Source organism: Platalea leucorodia (genome assembly GCF_965183815.1).
Source record: "Platalea leucorodia genome assembly, chromosome: 12".
NCBI lineage: Eukaryota > Metazoa > Chordata > Aves > Pelecaniformes > Threskiornithidae > Platalea > Platalea leucorodia.
The window spans coordinates 1,076,423-1,091,359 of record NC_138834.1 but is presented as its reverse complement, the minus strand read 5'-3'; the positions used below and the strand labels follow the sequence as shown (position 1 = coordinate 1,091,359).

The 14,937-nt window shown below is 42.4% G+C and overlaps 1 protein-coding gene across 4 annotated transcripts in view; it reads left to right on the top strand.

The window, feature by feature from the left end:
• Positions 1-6,852, top strand: part of GNB1L (G protein subunit beta 1 like) — a 41,419-nt gene extending 34,567 nt beyond the window's left edge. For all 4 annotated transcript variants that reach the window (XM_082325448.1, XM_082325449.1, XM_082325447.1 and 1 more), the window contains 2 exons: positions 1,038-1,253; positions 6,166-6,852. In XM_082325448.1, coding sequence (XP_082181574.1) covers positions 1,038-1,253; positions 6,166-6,432 — 483 coding nt within the window. In that variant the 3' untranslated portion in view covers positions 6,433-6,852. The remainder of the gene's footprint in view (positions 1-1,037; positions 1,254-6,165) is intronic.
• The last annotated feature ends 8,085 nt before the right edge of the window (positions 6,853-14,937 follow it).

Below are 14,937 nucleotides of genomic sequence, written 5' to 3'. Positions count from 1 at the left end.
GAACTGAAAACCAAGCAAATGAATCCTGTAGGATCAGACGGTGTTTGGAAAGAGCTGAATAAGCTGTTGGATACATTTCTTAGGGTAAGATGTCCCTGCATGAGGTGGTCCTAATCCCAATGGCTATTTTGGTGTTTCTTCTCCTGTTAAAGAAATAGCTGGCATTAGAGATGCCTGTTTTTTAGTTGCTTTTCATTAGGGATTCGCATCTTCACTCACATAACCAGTTACTGCTCACGGGGTCATTAGTCTTTTGGCTGGAGCAATGATGAATATTTTCCTTAAGTGTGACATGTAATCCAGTAATGTTCCCTTCTTTGAGTTATTTCAGAGGCTTAAATAAATTAGGTGTCTGCCCAGGGTGCCATGCCCTTTGGCCTGTGACATCATTAATCAAAATAGCTTTCAATTGGTTACAGTGGGACTCGGGCGCCCGTTAACCCCTTGGTGACGCGCCCAGAGATTCCTGAGGAGAGGTTCAGTGTTTACCTTTAAGCACTGCGGTGCACTTGGGTAACCGATCCCTACGTGTAACCCTACACTTGGCAACGTGAAACTGGAATCTTTAAGCATGGCACTTCTTTCCGTGTCCATAGGGGTTTCTATAGCTTGATAGTAACTCAGCTGCTCTAAGTAATTTTTTTTAAGGAGCGCAAGCAAAGTTCAGACCAGGAAGTAAAACTTCTGAAAACTTCAGGCAGCCTTTTTTCAGGTGTTGTAGAAGGCAACAGTTTGGATTTTCAGAGAGAAAATTTCTATATGTGCATATATATATGTGTATGTTAGATATATATAAAAAACATAGACTTTTATTATGTAGATGTAAAAACCATAAGTGTGTGACAGCAGTTACCTAGCCACGTTTTTTGTGAGTGGATGGGCTATCAAGATTTGACATTCAGACTTCTAAACTTTTCACCTCTATGCCAGTCGGCATTTTCATTTATTTTCCTGGTGCTTGGACTGAAACCTACCTGGGGATAATTTTCCTAACAGACTATTTACTTCTCAAACAATTTTACTTTTCCCTTGATTAGCTCAACTGTGGTTCACAACCTTTGCTTCTGGCTGGCTATGAAGATGGATCAGTCGTCCTTTGGAATTTGTCAATGGGAAAAGCGTTGAGCCAACTTGTTTGCCACCAGGAGCCAGTGATGAGCCTTGACTTTGACTCGGAGAAGGCCAAGGGGATCTCGGGCTCGTCTGAAAAGGTGCTTAGCATCTGGAGCCTCAATGAGCAACAGAACCTCCAGGTCAGGATCATTGGCCCTCTAGTGTCATTTATCCCACTTTGCACTAACAGTTTGATAGACTAAAAAAATATTTAGTCATGAAGAGGAGTTGTTGCAGATCTCTAGCTAATTAATCACAGACTGGTTAGAATGTCTGTGCTATGTGACTAGACTTAGCAAAAAGATGGTGAGGATTTAAAAAAAAAAGAACAAAAACGTCTCTCACATGTTTCTGGTTTTACCAAAGTTGCAACAGGCACACAAGCCTAGCATTACTCAAGCCATTGCCTCTGTATCTTCATTTATCACGTTAGTAGTATCCAGCTCTCGGAATGTCCTAAACATTATAAATGAGTTATAAAAATGAGAAACAAAGGATTGCTTTTCCAAAGGTTCTGCTTGAATGGATAGAGCTTTCCTTCCTCTGTGGGAAAGGCAGAAATACCCCATGAAATACTTTGCAAACAAAGAGTAGGAGTAGCCCAGCTAGCACCAAGAGGACACGAGGTTTAGGCAGCCAGCTTCCTTTGGCACCTTTAGAGCCTGAGCCGGAGACAGGGAAAATAAGTTAATTGGATATATCAGTTTGTGTCTGAGCTACGCATACCTGGAACGGCTGGTTTAGAAGGAGGTCTCATAATCACCAGTTCAGGCTATGCTAGTGAATGGCAATAAATATTGCTTAATCTAGACAACTTTAGCAAGTGTTCCAACAGTGCCAGGGGGTTAAGTAGGTTTTAACTAGGTGTGGAAATGAAGTGCATAAATAAAAGCTCATGAAAATTAAAATGGCCCCTGCATAGCCTCTCCACTGCTGCGTGCTTTAACCTTTTCTAAAGCGGCAGTTGGCCCCTGAACACACAATGAAGAGGACCTGAACCAGCCCCTGTGTGCCTATATCATCCTTGAGAATAGAGCTGCTGGATACGCCAATTCATGGAATAACAATAACCACTCTTCCAGCTTGTAGCTTCTGTGGAGACTTTTTTAGGCAGCGTGGCAAGTTAACGCTGTTTTCTGAATGGTGCTACAGGGAGAAAAGCAAGTGCTTGGACATCCAACGGTGGCTCGTCACCTGGGGGATGCTGTGAAGTATGTAATCTGTTAGGCATCGCCACAGAGCTAGCACGTATGGAGTGGCAGGGCACTAAGACCCCAGCGCATGCACTGTAAATGCATCCAGCGGAGATGGCGTTTGGAGGACGCAGCGCTCACTGAGGAGAACGTCTCAACTTTAATAAGCAATACAACACGAAGTAAAAGAGGCACTCTAGACTCCGAATAAGTAGCAAAGCCAATGTGATAAAGAAGAGTTTTAACAAGTCTGATACAGAATTTTCACGGCTTGGGTTTTTTTGTCATGTTTGCCCTGCCCCGGCCCCTCTATCACTACTGGCACACATCTGCACCTGGTGTCCTTAGCTCGGGGAAGCAGAATGAAGGTCCCAGTAAGAAACTTGGTATTGAGACTAGTTTTCTAAGGCCAAGGTGTCAGAAATCTGACATCATGACAGGCTTCTTAAACCTTCAGATACTCTGGTGTTGGAGAGGAAGCTATTCCTTCATATTAATTATAGCAAAGCTTTTTCCTAAATTCAAAGAAAATACTGTTCTCCACAGCACATTTCAGTTATGAGTTAACCGTAATGCAGGGGTACAGGTATGACTCATGGGAAAAATAAGCAGTTGTTCACCTGAAATATTGCAGGTATTGTTAATATTCCACAGGGTATTTGCATTCCCAGGAGATGTAGGATTAGTTACATCTTCAGCACATCACACTGAGAGATAGTAGCTTTTCTCAGAAGAAATTTAAATGCCAAGTATTATAAAGTGTATGTTTCTGTGCTTCATGCATAGTGTGAATGCCCTAATAAAATGCATCTTTCATATGAGCGCTAGAGATTGTCAAGGACATAGATTAAGTTTTTTTCCACTATTGCATTAATAATATAAACCAGATGGGGATTTTTTTTTCCCTGACATTCCAGGTACCTGAGGTAATGGTAGACGTTGGAAAGCCACTCAGTGGCACATTATTTTTATTCTAAAAGGTTTTAATAAGTAAACGCAGTGCATAGCTATCTGCCGTTGGAGAAATAATGACACAATGATGGTACTTCAGCTCTGTTTTAAGTGGCAATGTTCCAGTGTGTCAATGAATAGATGATGAAGGTAACTTCATAGTTTATTGCTATGGGGAAAGTTTGGTGTATTGTCTTCTACAAGAAAGTTGCTGAAATCATCACTGTCAGCAAATGATTGGATTGGTTATGAGCCTTCTGATTTGGACGAGATAGTGTAATTACGTGATGATGTTTGTGGTAGAATGTAGGAGGTAAACAGCTTCTGCAGGTGAATAAACAAAGCAGAACTAAGAAATCTGATAATCACAGAGGCTCCTTTATATATGACAAGAAAAAAAAAATCTATAAGCTGTAAGGTAAGTAAGCGCACAAGTTTTGTTGGTTGGGTTGCTGAGGCTTTTCCCTCAAATGCTGAAGCTAAGGCTGCCGCTATCTTGGCTATTTTTCTAATAAGCATAGGGCTTAAAGACATGATTTGGGTGTAGGAGAGGGAGATTTAAAAAAAAAAAGAAAAAAAAAACAGAAAGAAAAATCATAGATAGCCTGTGTTAAGGAGGGAAGGAGAGGTGGATATCTGTTGGCCTCAGCATGTCAAAATTTCTTAATGCATCTGCTAGTAGATGCAAGTATCCTTGGTCATGACTGGCTGAAAGCAGCTCACCTGTTTTTACCTCTTTGTTTTCTTAATGACAAGCTGGTTTTCTGGTTAGGAAATGAGGTTGGTATGCATTTGACTACAGTAGCTGCCCGTAAGTGACTGGATGGCACAAATCCTGACACTAGGATTTCACCTGGCTGCATATACCTTGAGCAAGTTGTTCTACTTTGTTTTTCTCTCTCACCTCTTGTATTTGCAGATCATGCACAAATGCCCACTGTTCCCTCATGTTCCATAGCCAAAAGGCATCACCATTATAGGCTTCCTTTTCAAGTTGTAGCTTGCTGATGACATGCAATTTCTCCCAGTCATCCTGATTTTGCTGTATGGATCTAGCCCACATAATTGACAGTAATGATGGGAAGCACCACGCCCGGGATTGGTTATAGCCATTAACTAATAATCTCAGTTACAGAGTAAGGCCCATCTTACATTTGCCAGGCACATGATGTAAGTAATAAAGCCTTCCCTTGCCAGTACACATACGCCAACAAAAATCCCACTGAAGCCATGCTACATTAGCGTATCTGGGGAGTCTGGAAGAACATACGTACTAGCAAAAAGCACAGGTTTTACAGGAGCAAAAAGGCTCGTGTACAGCCTCCTACTGTTCATCAGGCTTGAGCAAAACTTGCTGTCCTCTGTCCTGAATTGGTTGTAGACACATTCGTCAGGTTCTGTTTAAGAGAGGAATGTACGGAGCATGCAAGAAGCGCATCAAGTTTCATTTAGCCTTTTTTCTCATTGAGTTGCACATCTCTTTCTTGCTGTTTAAGTAGCTGGGCAGTTGTTATATAGTTGAAAAATAATTGCTTATAGCTTTGTGCCTGTAAGATTCCAAGATGTGTTCAACTGCATCTGAAACCAGCTTTGACCAGCATTTCTGGAGTTTTAGTTTTCTACATCCAGTATTATAGTTAAAATTATCTTCAATTAATATATTCTTTATAATCCTGCACAACTATGCATCAAGGAATGTCCTTCGAGGAAAAAGCTACTCAGATGTAATATGCTTTTCAATCCCTTCCCGCCTCGGAAAAACAGCAAACAACACGCAGTGTATTAAAACATGCACTGAATTATGTTAAGCTTTGGTACAAGACAGTTACACATTCCGTCTGAAGTAGATGGTGGCATTAACGTGTTATTTCCAGTTGTGCTTTTAAATAACAGCACTTCAAGGTCAGGATACACTCAAAAGGTGTTTTCCACATTGTGACAAAAGCTAGGCTATGTCAACATACATGCACGCGCGCGTGCAGGCGCACGCACACTCTGGTGCATATACTGCGTTTCAGAGGTAGCCTGCTGACTAATACAAGTTACCTGAGGTGAGAATGGCAAACGTGTATTATAGCGAGCTGTTCTCTGTGCTTCGGGGGAAGCTCATGTCAGCGAAGTCAAAGCTTTTCTTTCCAAGGGCTAAGTCCTGCGCAGCCCCAGTGCCTCCTGAAGGAAGCTGAATGCCTTCCAGTTTAATTGTGCCCCGCAGAAACTTGTGCCCCAGTAGTCTCCAAACAGTAACAAAAAGCTTCCAAGATTGAAATCAATAACTTGTTCATAATCCCCTTCTTGGAATTTGGTGTAAATAAAAGTCTCTTGGGAAGGAGTACTAGAAATACAGATTTCCTGATACTGTAACCTAATTCCTGGAAGCATTCCTTTCTCAAGCCTGTGGTAAATGCTACCACAGCTTATTGGGGTTTTTGTGAGGGGCCACAGTAGCAGAAATAAGTAGCAGGTAGTTTAAACATCAGCTCAGAATCTCAGCATGGGAATATTGCAGAAGCAGGGAAAATACATGGCCATAGCTCTGAACACTGCAGCTCATGCAAGAATAGCGGGAAGAAAAGAGCAAGGCTGTGCAGTCTGGTTCTCAAAACCTTGACTCAGAGCTTCGCTTGTGACAGAATATAAATAGCTTTCAATGCAATAGAAACTAAAAACATATACGGGATGCTTTTAGAGAATGGTGCTGGAGATAGATGTGCTCAAGTTAAGGTCTTTTCCGTCTCCGTCTGCAACTGTTCGCACTAAGGCATCACCCACCACGTGGTGACAAGCTCCGTGCTACCTGTGTGATACCAGTGCATATGGGTGGGCACAATACATTCTAAAATTCCAAAAGGTCCCTTTTCCTTCTGTTTGTTTTAAACAATTAGAGCTTATCTATAACTTTCTCACACAGGTTTACAAAACACACAAACTTGTCAACGCCGGCATATCTGATATCGCCATCCGTCCAGACAAGAAGATTTTAGCAACAGCGGGGTGGGATCATCGCATCAGGATCTTTGGCTGGAAAAAACTGAAGCCCTTAGCAGTGCTGGACTACCACACAGCAACTCTCCATTGTGTGTGCTTCTCAGATCACAAAAACCCCAGTGGGAGACTGCTGGCAGCTGGCTCAAAAGATCACCGCATCAGTATCTGGTCAATATATACTCAGACGTGACATGTTCTGTGCTGTCGTGGACGAGGAGAACAGGATTGGCGAAGCAATTCTTTACACTGTAATTCAAACCTGGATGTGGGGAAGTAGCAGAATGTATTTCCAGGCTGAAGTGAGAGTCCTAGGTTAATTTTTATGCTGCTTGTTCAAGCTGCAAGTTTTGTTCTCCAGAGAGGGAAGTGAATTTTTAAAATTCGTAACAAGCAAAGCAAGGCCAGTCACGAACGAAGACACAGAACAAGTCACTTTGAGTTCTGCTACAGGTTTTGCAACAACTTTTCTTTGGCAGGTTGCTTAAATAACTTGCGCCAATATCTTCTTCTGTGAAAAAGGACTGGAATCCCTCAGACTGCAGTGGGGGCAGAATACGTCTGTTTGTAAGTCATTTATGTATCCAAGAATCTGAATCAGTGTAAAAATATCACTCTTTCTTGAAAATTTATACCCATTAAACCACCTCCAGTGGTTTCTCATTGTCAGTTACTTTTTCTTCCCCGTAACTGAAAGGCTAGCAGAACAACCTTGATTTGTTCACACTTCTGTCAGTTACTAACTTAAACCAACAGCCAGGAATGTGACTAGGGACGGCCTTTGGCATTTATGAATTTCATTATGTCTCCTGTCACCTCAAGCCTCACAATTAATCATAAGAAAGAAAGGGAAAAAATCTTCCCCTGCACTGCACTGCAAAGCTATGTAAAGCCTGTTACAGAGCCAGTGCTAAATCCTTTCTATAGACTGACTAGCTGAAGGATTTAAACTCGGCAATCCAATTAGCGCCCTGCTCCTTGGAGAGTTAGGGGTAAGTTTCAGCATGGCAAGCCTGGGATTCAGCTACACAACTCCATTCACATTTAGGGGAATCGCATGGATAAATCCTTATCCACACAGTGCAAATGGCTCCGTTAATTTGTCATCTCTATGGTCATGGAAGCTGAAATTCATTCATGAAGGTTGTTTTGTTTGAATCATGAAGCAGCATTTGCATTCTTTTAGAGCATATTAGACATACAACAGCCTGTTCATAGACATCTTACTGTCGTATTCAGTCACCAAGTTGCAGTTACAACTGTCCCACTGAAGCAACTGGAAAGGGTCAGTTTGTTAAAAAGGAGGTGGCCTGAAAAAACTAGAACTCCGCTTTACAAACTTTACAAACAAAAGTGTTTTGTGTCCAGGCTGTGCACTGTTGATACTTTACTGGAAATATTTGTTTCTGCCTCTGTACAGAGCTGCACATCAAAGAAAAAATCACCAGAATTGTAGTGAACAGCAACATCAAAAGACTTTAGAAATTATTTCAGGGAAAACACACAAGCAAATTAAGGTCTGGGTCTGCTATCCAGCTGTGGTTCACAGGCAGAGAATACTGTTGGACTAACAGCCTTAAGCACCAAGCCCGACGTTCTTTCCATTAAAACACAGAAACAGGATACTGTTGCCAGGCTCTTCTAAATAAAACTTGGCCTTACACGTTTTGGAGTGTGATGACACTTTAAATAATGCATTTCTTTTTGATTATTTCTTTACTATTCGGTAGCTGCATGGAGGATCACATTGCAGTTGAAAGTTAAAACCTAATTTTGAGTGATCCTGAGTCAAGGGGAGGTGCTGGTGTCCATTACATCAACCAGAGTTGTGCAGACGGTGAGTGCTCCGTTTCCACCCGTCGTCCACCTCCCACGCAGAGGAGCTGCTACCTGCACCGCGCAAGAGGCTCCAGCCAGCAGCCCTATGGAATGAGACAGGCTCTTTCGCCTGCTGCTGGAAGAAACCTGTTCTTTTTGTCTTTTTTCCCCTTTCTTAAAGTATGTCAGAATCAACAGAGATAAACAAACAAATAAATAAATACGGAAAACATTGTCGTGTGTGGTCCAGGGACCCGTCATAGGGAGCTTGCAAAGAGATTTCCTTTCGGCTGTCCTGTCTCGTACTGCACCACACGAGGCGCCTGTCAGGCAGCCCTGAGACTGGTGTCTTCCATCGAGTGGTGCTCTGCAAACACAACTTAGTGAAACTCGGCTGTACAAGAACAATTTCACAATCACTTAATTTTTAAAAGGACATAACCCAGTGCATACACGCTTGGGTTTTAGTCTCCTCTCCACTTAGATTATAAATAAGTTTAATATTAAATTAAATCAAATAAGTCTCCATCTGCTCAGGAGAGTGGCGTGCCCTGTGCTTTAACCTGTGTAATCACCGCACCTTTTTACTCAACAGCCTCAAAGTGAGAGGTGATGAAGGCCCATGCCGTAAAAAAGCACTGTCAAGCTGGTGGTGGGGCACTGTCCGGGAAGGTGAAAAACCAGCTCTGCACCTCCTCAAGCATGGATCTAGGTGTCCTGTGTCAAAAATGAGCACGTTATCCCCCCAACCCCTTTGTTGCTACAGGGTTACAGGCACAACTGCTACCATCGTTTTGCATGGCTCAAGCCCAGGAATGCCTTCTTGGGACTCCTGGTACAACAGGCATGGGACTGCTCAGTGCTGGAACCCAACACACTTTTAGACTATCTGAAAAACTTAGCTTCTGAGCAAAATTTAAGTTTCCACAGCTTATCACTAAAAAAAAAAAAAAAAACCCACAAACCAAAACCAACCCACAAGAGACATAGTCCCTGAAATCCAGCAGAAAAGGAAAGGCAATCCAGGGCTGGCCTATCTTGGGTGAATGGTTACTGTAGGAAATGAGAAGGGCCAAGCCTGGTCGCGGTAGAGAAGAAGTAATCACGCTCTCCTCTCATCCTTTTGCCAGGAAACGGCAGCTGTGCCACCGGAGAATATTGCAAGTGGTGAGAAGCCAGTTTCAAGACTGGAGCAGGGACTAAGATGCAAACCCCTCCAGCATTTCAGGGCAGCTCCACGCTCAGCACACCCCTTGCTCTGAATGCCAGCTATGAGCACCTAATCCTCCAGGGCCACTGTGAGGCTCCAAGGCATTGACACAGCCTGGCTTCTGCTCCTGGCACGGCTGGCTGATGGGCTGGCGCACAGCCACCCACACACGGTACTTCCCTCCTGTGCTCTAGACCTCAGGTCCCAAAGCAGTATGCAAAATGCATCTTTAACGAAGGCCTGTGCATCTTACATCCACTGCAGGAAAAAACTTTTGATGCAAATACTATGATATTGGCACCGTGGCAGCCCCCTAGGAAGAATGGATTAATACCCCATGTCTTAATAAGAATGCTACTGGATCACAGCCTGAAAGTTAGGAACATTTCAGTATATTCTTTTCTCTGAAAAACACCATTTCCTGTCAGCATTGGTGTCTAAAGTCATTATGGAGACTCACAAGGGATGTTTAGATTTATTAATAGGTCTTTTGGAAGATACTCTGAGGATTACTATGTGCCTTCACAGCTAACTCACCACCCTTTGCTGGGGGTTAAATATTTATGTTTGTCTGACTAGGTAGATTTAAAAATAAACTCAGTCATGCAAGCACAAATTGAAAATGAGGGCATGAACCGCATCTGCAATCTTACGAGCAGACAGACACAGAGGTAAAGAGTTTCATCAGCTTCAAGAGGATGGACACATGTTGCAGATCTGCTTGCAAGAACAGACCCATCCTATACTTACTTCCCATTACCAAAGCACTATCCATGTGATACTTTTGCACATTACAACATTAATTCATTAACACTTTACATCACTACTGATTTTATTTAAACACTCAGTAAAGGGAATTTTAATTTTTTTTCACGTCATAGTTTCCTTGAAATGAGCAACCAGACTACATCATTAGTTTGATTTAGAGTTGAGCCTAAATGCCATAGAAAGTGAATTACAATCTTCTAAAAGTTTATTTGCTTAAGGAACTGACCGGGACTTTCCCAAAGTAGAATGATTTCCAGCAGGAAAGACAGTCTATATTGCTATAGACAGTAAAATACGGTTGTCTGATTGCAGCTAGGAAATTAACAATTCTTTTTCCCAAAAGAAAAACTAAAGCTCTTTACAATTGTAACACGAGCATGGTCACCACGCGAGGTTTCAGCTGACTTGCTAGCAGGAAGGTTGTGAGTGAAGAGCCACCTTAAGCTGCTGGAGCTAGCTCTGGAAGCTCACCTGCCAGAAAGGAACAGGGCTAGCCTGTACCTGGCCTAAAGGATTCAGGAGTGAAGGCGATGACAGCTAAATTATTACAAAAGGCTTCCTCCCAAGAATTATCGTCTTTGGCACTGTGAGAGGGAAGAAAGCAACCAGCATTCATAAACTAATAGAAATCAATCCCAAACACTAGCATTTGTGCAGCAATTACATGGAATATTTATCACCGCTGGAATGAATGGTGATCTCTGACCCTCTAACATTTTTTGCAAATGAATCCATTAGTTCCAACCCCTTTCTCTTATCAGTACATGAGCCATGAAGCACTGCAGTCCTAGGTGTAGATGAGCAAGGAAAGAGGAGATTAATTGTATTTGTAGTAATGAGTGAAAAGGGAAGTAGGCTGAGGGCCTGCAATGAGACAGTTGTTAAACTTAGCCCTATACAATGCAATTGCATTAGTAAGCCAATAAATTACTCTCTGCAGCTTGACTTGGATTGTTGCAAAGGTTTGAGTTTTAAAGAGCAGATTTTTATAGTTAAGTCAATAGCGGCTTCTGGGCTGCTTCGGTTTTTAGTACATTTAAGATGCATCTACAAAGCCAACTTACAAATTAATAAATCTTTCCTTTAATTCAGTCTGCCAAGAACAAAGATAGAACAGTGACTACTGCAGGAGCCACGTTAGTGATGTAAACCAAAGGACTAGGGATTAAACAAGGATTACCGAGTGCTAAATCAATGTGTTGCCTTTTCTGGCTGTGTGTCTGTGGTGTGAAAGTATGGATCATTACATAAAACACGGCACGTGACGGCCTGGATTAACACTAGACAACGTTACAGCAATGCTGAGAGACAAAGGTTGATGTTGAAGCATGACCAGTGTGCTACCAAGAAAGTGATGGCAATGACTAAAGAAGAAGGCATGGGGTTTGTGTTGTTTGTAGTAGTCTGAAATTCCAGCCTGGGTCCCCTTACTAGAGTAATTTTTCCAAGTAAACTTGGCTGTGTTTAATCCATGCCCTACTCTTCTGCGGCATGCTAGAGGTTTCTTTTATAATGTGAAGAAAACTATCCAGAATTAAGATCATACTGGGTTTTTTGGCAATTCATTTAAAGATCTCAGAGTATGAAATTAAACGCAAAAAACAAAACAAAACAAAACAAACCCCTCCTGTCTGTACTATCAGATACAGCAGATGAGAGAAATGTAACTTTTTAAACAGACTTAAATTGAAGCATACCAGTCATGAAACTTGCCAACAACATCAAAGTAGCAAGTAGCCATATTCTGGATACCATATTCTCCGTCCCCTAACCTTACCACATGCTCTCGTCCCTTTTGGTCAAGACAAGACCAGCAGCCAGAGTTTGGGCTGGTTAGTCACTCAGCCTTCCTCGTGTCTGGTTTTATTTACCACCACCCCTTAGCAAACACCACGAAATAACAGGTCTGTGTGGCTTGAGCCACCTGCTCCCCTATGCATTTTTAAAGCTATCATCAGTTCAGCCTATTAAGAATTTTGTTCCAGAGTAGTGACGCCCCCCCAAATACATTTAGTAGTGATACACACCCCCAAACACTTTTAATGCTCATGTCTAAGGAGGTAAATTTTAACTATTAGTGGTTTAATCCCCTTCAATACAATCTATCACAAAAACTTTGACACTATAATGTATTATTAAACCGCATAGTTGGGACCATAGCAACATAATCTCTCAGTTGCGAATGTTTTGCTCATCTGATTAACGGCATGAAATATATCTGTATGTTCCAGCAGCATTACTGAGCACTGCTTTATTCTGACTTATCTCAGAGGAATTTGATTTGCAGTGCAGTATCATAAGAGGAGGGGAAAGGGGGGCGAGGGAGGCAAATCAAAAGGAAGAAGCAACTTGCCGCTGTAAGTCAGGTCAGATAAAGATTCTGGAAAGCACGAAGGGCCTTGAAGCAAACCACCTCCAGCGAGGTGCCAGATTCCTTATGGGAAAAGGACAAGGAGTGAGGTACATCACTCAGGATGGACCTAGAGCGAGCATATGGCAATAGGCCTGTCTTTCTAAACTTGTACACCAGGTCATTTCACTTTCAGAAGTATTTGCTTTTACCTCCCCACCATGCTTTTTAAAAGGTGTCGGAACACTAGGAAATCCTGTAAACCACAGCCTACACCTCTAAATAAGCCTGTGCTCACCCAGGGAAGCACATATTTATTTCTCTACTATGAACAGTTGTAATGCCAGCTGTTACAGTACCACTGGACATAGCAGGGGGAGGGACTGAGGTCTCGAAGCAGCCACATGCACTGCAGAAAAACCATCCCAGAGCAGTACTGACTATCTCCTTACAGGAGAGTGACACGGCAGTGAAAAAATATTCATTCTAACAACTGTCTATTACAATTTGAAGTTCTAATTTGAAAAAAAAAAAAGCTGTTACATTAGATTGAGATTACAGCTGGATGCCGTTTCCTCCTAGTTTTTATTCACAGTATATGTAAACTAGGGCAGCAAAAAAATATAGAAATTCTGTGGCACTTTCTGAACAGCAATGATCTCTCTTTCCTACCAGCTGCAGAGTTGATTGATCCTGATTACGACCGGATCAGGGAATCTAGGGAGGATGTTAAAATGCTGAGCCATTATTCTGCTCCGTAGCTCTGGCATCTCATGCATGCAACAGTACATTTTTCAGGCACCCATGGCACTGCTTGCTATAAACATGTTCTGACATAGGTAGGAGGAAGGCTGGTGCATTGGGCCTACATAATAACTTTAAACATGGCACAGAATGTGGACATGGCATTTGTCTTGATGGTAATTAAAAAAATTGCTGATAAAAAATCTCAGTGATTCATGGACACATTGTCTGTGTTCACAGAAAAGCATCTAGGCTGCTTTTAACATAATACTTATGGTAAGTACTGTCTTTTCAGACCTTTTTTTGACTCGGATATTTTGATGGCATGCAGACTTGGCATCATGCTAAATAGAGACATTGAGTCTTTATAGTTTTATCTCTTGAGCCCATCTGGTTTGAAGTAGTTGACAACAAGCAGGAAAGGGAATAGAATGAAAGACTCACTTCATGTTTGCTGAAATAAAAGAAATGTGTAAAGCAGTGCTCAAAAAAAATCAGCCTGGGAGGAGCGCCGCTGCACTCCCCTCTCACCAGCCCTCCTCTGCCCTTTTAAGATGATTGGAACTGGACGGCTTTACCTGCAACCCCGCCGCTCTCGGTGCTAGCGCTGACTGCCGCTGTTGGAGCTCACACCCCGGCCAAAAGGCAGCTGAAGCAGGCAGGCTGGAGCACCGAGGGAGAAAGAAGGAGCGCCGCCTGCCCCCCGGAACGAGGGACAATGGGAGCACTACGCAAGCAGAGCGAAAAAGCAAACACAAACGCAGAGCCTTTGTCCATCGGCCAAGCTAAGACCACTGAAAGACTAACAGTGCAAACACCTCGCAGGAAGGTGCTTCAATAAGTTTTACGTGTTGTTTATTCTGGTTTTAGTTCCTTTGGCAATTTACAGCTACAGCCCAAGGACTTCAGGCTGGGTACCGGGGCACTTGTGCAATCACCCCGTGAGAGGCAGGTACAGAACACAGCACCAGCAGCACAAGTGTCCTGCCCTGCCCTCGGAGCCAGCCGGCGCGCTGGGTACCAGAGCTAGCTTCAGTGAGAGCGCATTTGGTTGCAGGCAAACATACCCCTTCCTTCTCCAGCTACCAATGACCACGAAGAGCTGTTCATACAGAACTACAAAGTTCTGTAACTAGAACTCAGGCTAGACCAGACGTCAAAGGGCACTTGCTTTCTCAACGAGGCACGCTGTAGGAAATGTTCATCCTCTCTCGGAGGTGACGAGAGGCTATCCGTTATCAGCTGCAGAATCACGCTGGGAGCATAAGATGGAAGTTGCTATACAAGTCTGCATGATTTTACACCGTGTAGCAGCCAGCCTTGAAAATCCCTGTGTTCTCTTTCCCTTTATGCTGCTCCATCTCCTTATAGAATTAGGTCCTAAATGTGACTCTTCTGGCTTTTGTTCTTAAACACTTTGTTACTAGTTCAAATTTATAATTTTAACCTAAATAGAAGTGAGTGATTTATTGTAATTATTTTGTATAGGCTGCTCTTCATAAACTTCTTTAAAAAATCTGGAAAAACATTTAATTTCCCATATGGAAAGAACACATCTATCATACTTTACTCGGATATACTTGGCTGACTATTGCACATATATGCAAAACATATGTGACATATTCAAGGCTGAATTTCATAAAACAGAAATGCTATGAAATGTGATATAATAAATATATTACACAGACATATGTGGTCAATTTATAAAACTATGGTATCTTTGGTAAATTTATAATAGGTCATTTCTATTAATGGGGGGGAATGAGTGCATTTTTCTGGCATATGCAACACATACAGTACTTTACATA